The 10,582-nt window shown below is 34.4% G+C and overlaps 1 protein-coding gene and 1 long non-coding RNA gene across 2 annotated transcripts; one reads left to right on the plus strand and one right to left on the minus strand.

Moving 5' to 3' along the window:
- The first annotated feature begins 1,913 nt into the window (after positions 1 to 1,913).
- On the plus strand, positions 1,914 to 3,858 carry LOC110642246 (cationic amino acid transporter 1-like). Its single transcript, XM_058140240.1, has one exon. The coding sequence runs from the start codon at positions 1,971 to 1,973 to the stop codon at positions 3,738 to 3,740; it is 1,770 nt and encodes a 589-aa protein (XP_057996223.1). The 5' UTR covers positions 1,914 to 1,970; the 3' UTR covers positions 3,741 to 3,858.
- Positions 3,859 to 3,898: 40 nt separating this feature from the next.
- LOC131175591 (uncharacterized) lies at positions 3,899 to 4,667 on the minus strand. The gene is made up of 2 exons (XR_009145797.1): positions 4,506 to 4,667; positions 3,899 to 4,303 (listed from the first exon to the last, which is right to left on the minus strand). It is a non-coding gene; the product is annotated as an uncharacterized LOC131175591 (long non-coding RNA).
- Positions 4,668 to 10,582: the final 5,915 nt, after the last annotated feature.

Genomic DNA, 10,582 nt, shown 5'->3' on the forward strand with positions numbered 1-10,582 from the left:
AATCTCTACCAATAACAGAAATACAGGAGCTCCGGTTGCCATTTTTTGCTGCAATTTCGTGCGGGAGAAATGGGCGTACCCTTACAATCACTCTTACGAGAGTGCAAGTTTTGTGAGATCTTCGTGTGTTCAGGGAACCTCTTTGGATTTCCATTGAAAGAGAAGCTTTCAATTGAGAGATATGCAGTGAAAATTTGGAATCTAGAAGTTAGAAGAAAAGTGAAGAGGAGAAATTGAAGGCTGTTTTGGATCAAGAATCAGAGACAGAAGTGGAAACGCATATGATCATTGGGAGAGATGGGGTTCTGGTTTTAAACTTGAACCAGCCACGTAGATTGCCTTATTTGAGCTTTAATTTGAATTTCCGCTGCACACAGGGCCCAGTATGGGTATTTTTTACCCTCGGTTCATTTTAGAGGAATATATTTTTTAATATTCAAAAAGTTAATTAATGAAAATATTTTATTAATGTGAGATAAAATATTTTAAAAATTAATTTCCCAGTATTTGAGCGTATACATTATATTTTTATTTGTAATAGCTGACTAGATAACGCTTGCGTTAAGCCAAAATCATATTTGAGCCATATAGAAAAATCAAACTGTTTAATTATTTTATAATTTTATTCTAAAATTTTAATTTTGGTTTTGGTATGATAATGTTAGACCATTTGATGTGATTATAACCAAAATTTAAAATTAAATTTACAATTAGATACAAAAATTGAATATTTGGAGTAATTTGCATTATAATTAAATATTTTAATTTTGAATTACAAATTTAAAATTATAATCAAAACTTAAAATTGATTCAGAAAAATTTAAATTTTACTGACTAAATTTTAAACTTTATTATCTAAATTCATAAAAATCAATCCATATATATTTTAATTGAGTTGATTTTATTATTTTGATTGACATTGTCATAATTTTTAAAACAATTAATTAGTTTAATTACCAAATTACAAATTCTTTTTAGGACATTTGGTTATTATAATTATAAATTTTATGGATAATATTTAAACTTTCCTAAATTAATTTTAGGCTTTGACTGTAATTGAAAGATTGTAATTAATTTTATTCAAAATTGAAAGATTTTACTATAATTGCAAATTACATTTAGCCTTTTACATCCAATTGTAAATTTTCTTTTAAATTTTGTGTATAATTACACTTAATGTCAAATTTTAGGATATTAAAATTAAAATTGAAACTAAGATAAAATTGCAAAATAGCAAAAAGATTTAGTGTTTTTTTTTTTATCCAATTGCCCTAAATTTAAAAAATCTAATTTAAGTGTAGTTGGTTCGCTAAATAAAAATAAAAATATTTTTAAAATTAAAATAATTAAAAAATATATTTATAAATATTTCATAAATAATATTTCAAAGAGTTAATTATTAAGAATCTGTTTCAATGTTTTACTTTTAGGGCATGTTAGAAAAAGAAAAAAAAAAGTGAAATTGTACAAAAAAAAATCCCATAAAAAAAAAAATTATTATCTTTCTTATAACTCTAAAGTTTGAATTCTTAACCTTGCAAGTAAAGTTTGCTTATGGATCATGATGTTAGATTATATTAGTGATAATTTTTAAATGGAGTGATTCACATTCATCAATTAACACTTAAAGTAGCAAAATATTGGCATTGGATCGGGACTTGATCCGCTTTTTATCCTAAATACTCTCTGCAGTTGGAATGCGTCAGTGAATCAACAAGCAGATACCTTGTCTGTATGTGTAACAAATTTCAGAGACTTGTTTGGATGAGCTCAAACTCATATAAGATTCAAGGGTCAATACTATAAACTATAATCAATCTTCTTTAAACATCTGTTACACTAATATTCTTCTATTGATCACTTAAAAAGTTAAGGCACATTTCACATGAGCCTGATTCTGATCCCAAAATCTGTTCTGTAGCTGAATAATTCCATTATTTTCCGTCATTTTTATATTCTGCAGGGCAACTATGGTGATTAGTGATACTAATGGGCTCAAGAAGAGAGGATGTATGTGCAGAAAAGAAGATTTCTTGCCAGAAGAGTCATTCCAGAGCTGGAAAAACTATGTTCAGGCATTGTCCAACATAAAAACAAGGCTCAAGGATCGCTTTCTGGCGCGATCTATGGATAGTTTTGAGCTGCAGGAATTGCGTGGTTGTAGTGGGCATGAGATGAAGACGACCCTGAATTGGTGGGATATGATTTGGTTTGGTGTAGGAACAGTTTTGGGCGCAGGAATTTTTGTCCTTACAGGTGAAGCTGCTAGAAATGATGCTGGTCCTGCAGTCGTAGTTTCATACTTAATTTCAGGTATATCTGCAATGCTATCAGTCTTATGTTACAGTGAATTTGCTGTCGAATTACCGGTAGCAGGCGGATCATTTTCCTATCTTAGAGTGGAGCTTGGTGACTTTGTAGCTTATATAGCTGCAGGAAATATTTTGTTCGAGTACATTGTTTCTGGTGCTGGTGTGGCAAGGTCTTGGACTTCCTATTTTGCCACCCTTTGCAATCATGACCCCAACAGATTTCGCATACATGCCTCATCTCTTGCTGAAAACTTCAACTACTTAGATCCAATTGCTGTTGTGGTGTCGATTATTGTTTGCGTTTTTTCATGCCGGAGTACAAAAGGATCATCAAGATTCAATTCAATAGCTGCAGTGATCCACATTGTAGTCTTGGTTTTCATTTTTATCATGGGTCTTACGAAGGCCAACCCTGCCAATTTTGCAAACTTTGCTCCATTTGGTATCCGTGGAATTCTGAAAGGTTCAGCCATGCTCTTCTTTGCTTATGTAGGATTTGATGGAGTAGCAACTTTAGGTGAGGAGGTTAAAAACCCTGGCAGAGATATCCCAATAGGACTCATTGGTTCCATGTCGATTGTTGTAGTATTTTACTGTCTTCTTTCAGCAACCCTGATACTTATGCAGCCTTACACCCAAATTGATGTTAATGCACCATTCACCCTGGCATTTCAAGCTGCGGGAATGAATTGGGCAAAATATATTGTTGCTTTTGGTGCTTTAAAAGGGATGACAACAGTTTTACTAGGTAACATCATTGGCCAAGCTCGATACTTTACTCACATCGGCCGAACCCACATGGCACCTCCCATACTTTCCGCCATCAATGAAAAAACCGGCACACCAGTGAATGCAACAGTTGTCATGACTGTTGCAAACTCCATTGTTGCTTTCTTCACAAGCCTTGATATTCTGTCAAACCTTCTCTCGATAGCCACCCTTTTCATCTTTTCCCTTGTAGCCCTTGCACTGTTAGTGAGACGATACTATGTTACCGGAGAGACATTGGATTCCGATAGAAAGAAGCTCACCGCATTATTGGTGCTGATCGTAGGATCTTCAATCGGTTTAGCTGTTTACTGGGCAGTTGCCAAAGATGGGTGGATTGGTTATGCAGTAACCGTACCAATCTGGTTTTTATCCACACTTGGGCTACAACTGACATTGAAGCAAGCAAGGAAGCCTAAACTATGGGGAATGCCATTGGTACCTTGGTTGCCATCTGCCTCCATTGCTATGAACATGTTTATTATGGGATCCATTGATAGGGAATCATTCATTAGATTTGCAGCCTGGACAGCAATATTGCTTGTCTATTATCTGTTTGTGGCATTACATGCTTCATATGATGCAGCCAAGGAGATGCAAAGAAAAGCTAATGCAACAAATAACCTTGAAGCAGAGATTATCACACAAGAAAACTTCTGAATGAGAAACTACTGTGAAAACTTTTTTATTTTCTTTGGTTTTCTTTAGTGTTCTGTATACAAAGATTAGACCTTTTCTGCCACCCTCCTCCCCCAATTGAACAAATTGGAAAGGTTTAAGCAACTAACGAAACATGAATAAAGGTTGGAGGCCAAACATTTCTCAGACAACTCAGTATCATCATTGATATACTAATATACAGATTTTTGACACCTCCAGCCTTTCCAGCACTGCACAACATATATTGCAAACAATTAAAATCACCAAAAATAATGACAAGCAAAATAGAGGAGCTAAATGTAGGAGTAAGAGTTGACTAATTGAACTAAGAACCTACAAATGTATATATTTTGCTAAACAGTTCACTTTACATTACTTTACCATAGCTATGTCCCTATTTTGAGGAGAGAATTGAGAGATGTATTACTGAATCGTTGAGCAAAGCCTCGAATCACAAGGACAACAACATCCCGCTGATGCCTGGAGTGGACCATTAGATCTACTTCATTTTCACTGTCCACGACAATCCTAAGCCGACGTTGGTAGTTCTGGAAAAGCTCAACCTAGCACAATGTTGACAATCAGATTTTCTGTACATTAGGAGCATAGGAAAAACAAAATAAGAAGCATGATGCTTCAATCGTCATGATTGTGAAGAACTTTTTGCAAGGTTATCAGAAACATATTTAGTGAACCTGAAAAACTCTTAACCCCAATTAACAAACAGGATTAAATAAAACTATCAAAGTTCAGTCAGAAACTTACGTGAAAGGGAGGAGCATGACTTCCACGAATTTCAGTGGTAGGAAAAGAAGTCTTAGAACCCAGCTTTGCTACCTTGATCCTTTTCCTATTAACTTCTAGAATTCTTCTTTCAAGATTCCCCTCTCCTGGAACCTTCAAATTGACAATAACAATGACAAGCTATATCCTCTAGCTAACATTCCAAAAATTAAACATATAAAATTGCAAATGTGGAGAGAGAGGCAACCTTTTTGGAAGAATTAGGGGTGAGTAAATTTCGGTTCAAACCAAACCGAACTAATTCAGTTCAATTGGTTCGGTTTTAAAATTTAATCGGTTCGATTCGATTTTATATTATAAAAATTTTGTTTATTTCGGTTCGGTTCGATTTTGAAGAGAAAAAAATCGGTTAAACCGAACTGAACTGAATAGTAATTTTATATATTTCAATCGAACAAAATCGAATAGAATCGATTTTTAAATTGATTTATTTTTATGAAAAATTTATGAATTATATTTAATTATATATATATAAATTGTTTAATTTCATTGATTAATGGTTAATAGGTTCAAACCAAAGTCAAAATTAGATCAAATAATTTGAAATTCAAGTCTAAATTAAAAAATCAATAAAAAATAAAATCGATCGGTTTGAACAGAATCGAACTGAAATGGAACAGTTCGGTTCGATTCAGTTTTCATTAATTTCAGTCCGGTTCAATTTCTAAAATATGTAATTCGATTTTTATAATTTAATTCGATTCGGTTCAGTTCGGTTCGAACCGAATGCTCACCCCCAGGGAGAATGATCCTTGCTACATAATGCCTGTTTACAAAGTCATTGTTAAAAAACTCTAACTTGTTTGTCAAAAAAAAAAAAGACAATCTCACATTATAGGGAGAAAAGTATTGAATAAAAAAGAAATAGTTAAAACATACAAATATTTTATGCACATGCACTATCCACTGTCCATAAGAAAAGTCCCAATACCCATAAAGTAGCCAACAACTACCAGTCACTTGGATGCACTTCATCTTTAATAATAACCATGCCCATTGATTTCATCTTCTTCTTCTTAGCGACACTAGCAATTTAGAATGCACTTACGAGATTTCTATCTGGTGTAAAAACTGACATGCATCTGGATCCTGAGACTCATCCAGAACCTTCTCTCTCTCTCTGGTGTATAAATACTGACACACTCATGCAAAAATTCAGCAAGTCTTACAAGAAACATTATTGATAAGCTGTCATGTCAACTCAGTCAAGCAGCTCCCTCGCTCTCACACACTATAAATTCCAAGCATGTTAAGTCTTGCTCTCGGATTGATATCCCACATTGGAAAAATATAAGATTGAAACAGCGAATATGAATGATTAGATTACAATATTGGAGTGGCTAATCAGTTTGATGTGTAAAGCAATGGTTAGATTACAATATTGGATTGGCTAATCAGTTTGATCATTGATGTGTAAAGCAACTTAATCACTCATATAAGCCTATATTAAAAATGAATTAAAATATAATTTAACTTGTGCTCTCTCTACATATAACATGCTATTAGAGCCTGGTTTGGGTTGTGGATTTCAGCTACCATAAGACTGTATAATTGGATCTGTATTAGGTTAAAATATGATCATGTGGTTCACTTGAGGGGAACATGGGTTGTGGATTTCAGCTACTATAAGACTGTATAATTGGATATGTATTAGGTTAAAATATGATCATGTGGTTCACTTGAGGGGAACATGGGTTGTGGATTTCAGCTACCATAAGACTGTATAATTGGATCTGTATTAGGTTAAAATATGATCATGTGGTTCACTTGAGAGGAAAAAGTTGTAATGTTATCCCACATTGGAAAAATATAAGATTGAAAGGGTGAATATAAATAGTTAGATTGTAACATTGGAGCCTATATTAAAAATGAATTAAAATGTAATTTGACCAGTATTTTCTCCAAATTTAACACTTGCCAAAATATTTCCATTTATTAATTTTCAGATAGACCAGTGTCAAACAGTTCAATAGACAACTATACCTTTGAAGCATAAAAAGGTATAAACCTTGCACCTCTTCTTCACAAGCACATCAGCTAAACCTGTATTATAACCTGATAATAATCCCCCCTTGATCTTCTAACAAACAAATAGGAAGTTCTAAAAATGGATTTCCATGTCCATAATAGGAGAAGCTACCTCTTTGACACAGTCCATATTAACAACTCGAGTTCTTCAAGTAATAAGAGCTTGAGAGGACTCATTATTAACTATTGCATGTTTGGATTTGCAGCCATCTTGATTCATGTGATAACAAGATGGATAGCAGTTCTATGAAGGATGGGACATGACAGTGATCACATCCAAATATAATAGCAAGCAGTGAATTGGCAAGAGATTTGACATATTGAAGATAATCTGCCATGGAACAAGTGCCTTTCGAGGTTTGATAGAAATCAAGTTTCAACAGATAACAGCCAGGTTGAAGTATGTGCTTCAACTAGTTTCCAAATAGTACAGTTGGTACTACCTTGACCATCAGAATTGAAAAATGGCAGGGACTGGGTTGCATACCATCAGTAAGTTTACAGAACTTATGACAATAAGGATATTTTTAAAAAAAGGGTCCGTTGGGGTAGGAAATTAGAGAAGTACAGAATGTTGGATTGTAGAAAAAATACAGAGCAGAAAAATTTTTGGAAGAAGAGATCAAAGTGTCTATATTTTCATTGCTTTATATAGAAAAAAAAAATTTTGCTTTTAGAAACAGTCAACACCAACTTCCCTTAAATTAAGCAAACATGTTACTTAAGACCATACCTAAAACAAGCTGGTTCACTAGTTCAAAATTTGAACATACTTTTCTATCAAAAGGTACAACAGATTTATAGCAACAAAAATCTAAACAAAATATTTTTAATGTGACAACATTAGTGTCACTGCTGCTGCATCTTCACTCCTCCTTAACATTGATGCTGCTTTGAACTCTAAGCCTTTCTCTCAAATCTTCAAATCTGGACTTCTGCAAACCTTTGGTCAGTATATCAGCAACTTGATCTTTAGAGCTGCAATGGATGAGCTGAACTTCACCTTCTCTTTCAACTTCCCTCAAAAAATGATACTTGATTTCTATATGCTTTGTCTTTCTATGAAAAACATGATTTTTCACCATGGCCACAGCAGCTTTGCTATCAGATAAGATTTTAGTAGCATGCAACTCATAACACTTCAAATCCACTAGAATTTTCCTCAACCATATGGCTTGATTCATCACGATGCAAGAGTAGCAATGTACTCGTCATAGTGGATTGAGCAACTGTTTCTTGCTTCTTGGAACTCCAGCTCACCATTCCAGATCCAAGAGTAAAACAGGAACCTGATGTACTCTTCATGTCATCAATAGAACCAGCCCAATCACTATTTGTAAATCCTTTTAACTTCACTTCACAATTCCTTCTATAAAGGATTCCATAATCTGCTGTGCCCTTCAAGTATCTTAAAACCCTCTTTGCAGCTCTGAAATGACACTCACTTGGAGCTTGCATAAATCTTGAAAGCATGCTAATTGCATACATAGCATCAGGTCTGGTCACTGACAAATAAAGAAGGCAGCCAGTAAAACTTCTATACACACTTGCATCAACCTTCTTCCCTGTATCCATGATGCTTAATTTCTTATAAGGAACTAAAGGAGAGTTAACTTCTTTACAATTTTGCATCCCAAACTTCACCAAGACTTCCATCAAATACTTCTTTTGACACAAGAAAAAACCTTACGTTGACTGAGAAATTTCAATTCCTAAAAAGTATAAAAATTTTCCCAAATCATTCATTTCAAAAGCACTCTTCATTTCCTCTTTAAATTGATTCACCATCTCATAATTGCTTCCAGTGATCAGCAAATCATCAACATAAATGGAAACAATCAATAAATCCCTATTATTCTCCTTTACAAACAATGTAGCCTCATTGCAGCTCTTGATGAACCCCAACTTCTTTAGATGCTCATCAATTATGCAATAACAGGCTCTTGGTGCCTGTTTTAGGCCATATAAGGCCTTCTTCAACAAATAAACCTTATCCTCACTCCCCTTTTATATGAAGCCTTCAGGTTGCTCAATAAAAATCTCTTCCTACAAGTGACCATTCAAAAAGGCAGATTTTACATCCAGTTGAAAAACATCCCAACACTTATGAGCTGCAAGAGCAATAAGCAATCTGATAGTGTCAAATCTGGCCACTAGTGCAAATGTTTCTACAAAATCCCATCCATATTGCTGAGAGTAACCATTTACAACAAGCCTAGCTTTATACTTATTAATGGTACCATTAGGATTTAACTTCAGCCTATAAACCCATTTAACACCAATGACCTTTTTTCCAGCTAGTTTATCAACAACGCACCATGTGTAACACCCCTATTTGTATAGCCTGGTATATTTCACTGTTCCAGTGACCGGTGTCGGTCCGGACAATTAAGGGGATTAGAACCACACTTAAGTCAATTAGAGAAGCCATAAACACAAATAATTAATAATGTTCAATTAGTTAAGTATAAATAAGAAAAACAGAACATAAGAGGTTAAACGAGCCGAGAGTCACAGCGATGGGTGACCTCCTCGGGAACGACTGCGAAGTCGTTTTAAACTCAAATTTCGAACCGTAAAATGTGATGCTGCGGTCCTTAGGACCCTTATGAACACAGTGGAAAAGAGAAAATCAAGAAAAAGAATTGTTAAGCCAGTCAAATAATTAGGTCAGGGAGCCGGAAGAAAATATTAGATTATTTGCAAACCGGGATGAACCGGCGAGGGGCAATTTGGTCAATTGACACCGAGAGCTGACTCCTGACCTAACTGTCAAATAAAATCGGAGAAAAGAAAATTTTCGAATCGAAAATTAAATTAAAGAACTAATAGAAAAATAAATAGAAAAAAAAAGAAGATGAAAAAGTCAAAGGTGATGACATCATGCATGACCTCATGCATGATGCCATAACTAAACTAATTAATTTAATTAATTAATTGAAATTTTTGTGGTCTTTCATAAGTTAAATTAGAGAAAAGAAAACAAAATAAAAAAAAATTAAAGTTGTCTTCTTCTCCCATCAAGTTGCCGCCCCATCTTCTCCCAAGTCCCTCCATGAAAATCCACCATTAAAGCTTACACTCAAGCTTTAATTCTTCCACTCAATCTTCATAAATCCCAAAAAAAAACTTCACTAAAGCTTGTTATTACAACTTGAGAAGATGATAACAAGAAGAAAGAAGAGTTAAAGATAGGGTTTGAAGGATTTAAGAAAGGTTAGTGTGCTAACTTACTATTTTACTTCTTTAAATGCATAATTAGTTGTGAACGTGAGCTTAGAACTTGATTAAATGAAATAAATATGGGGGAAGGACCATTGCTGAAATTTCGGCCCGGTTGAAGGGAGTATGAATTGCATGAATTTAATGAGTTTGAATGAGTTTATGGACCTCCATTAGTTGATTGATTATGTTGAGAGCTTTGAATTTAGTTAATTGAAATAATTAAATGAGTTAGGGTTTGTGAACCAAAATTTGGAGAAATGAGTAAATGGCATGTTTGACCTGTTGTGAGGTGAAAAATGGTTAATAATGACCAAAGGAGATGCGTTTGAATTGTTGGACGTGAAGCCAAATTCGGAGGTTGAATGCAGCATGACCAAACCAAATTTGAAGGACCAAAATGGAAATTTTACAAGTCCAATTGATATACCACCAATTGGGGATGAAAATAGACATAAAATGGCACAATTTTCATTAAGGAACTATGCCCAAAAACTGACCACAACCTAGTGATTGAGAGCAGTCTACCACTGTACAAATTGACTAAATGAATAGTGTTTGTTCATTTGGTCATAACTCGAGCTAGGCAGGTCAAATTGACCTGAAATTTTACCAGTGGTTAGATCACATATAGACCTAAAACTTTCATGAAGAAAACAAGTCCAAATTCTGCCAGCAACCAAGCCATTTGGCCACCCCAAGTTGGTGACCCAAATCTGCCAGCACCAAAACTGCCCAGAAAATCTGGGTTATTTTCCATCCGGCAGCCCTGATTCAAAGGGCCATAA

This window comes from Hevea brasiliensis, chromosome 17 (genome assembly GCF_030052815.1).
Source record: "Hevea brasiliensis isolate MT/VB/25A 57/8 chromosome 17, ASM3005281v1, whole genome shotgun sequence".
NCBI lineage: Eukaryota > Viridiplantae > Streptophyta > Magnoliopsida > Malpighiales > Euphorbiaceae > Hevea > Hevea brasiliensis.

Bases quoted from the DNA above. Each gene is read 5' to 3' on its own strand.
- LOC110642246 (XM_058140240.1), top strand. From the start codon at position 1,971: ATGGTGATTAGTGATACTAATGGGCTCAAGAAGAGAGGATGTATGTGC.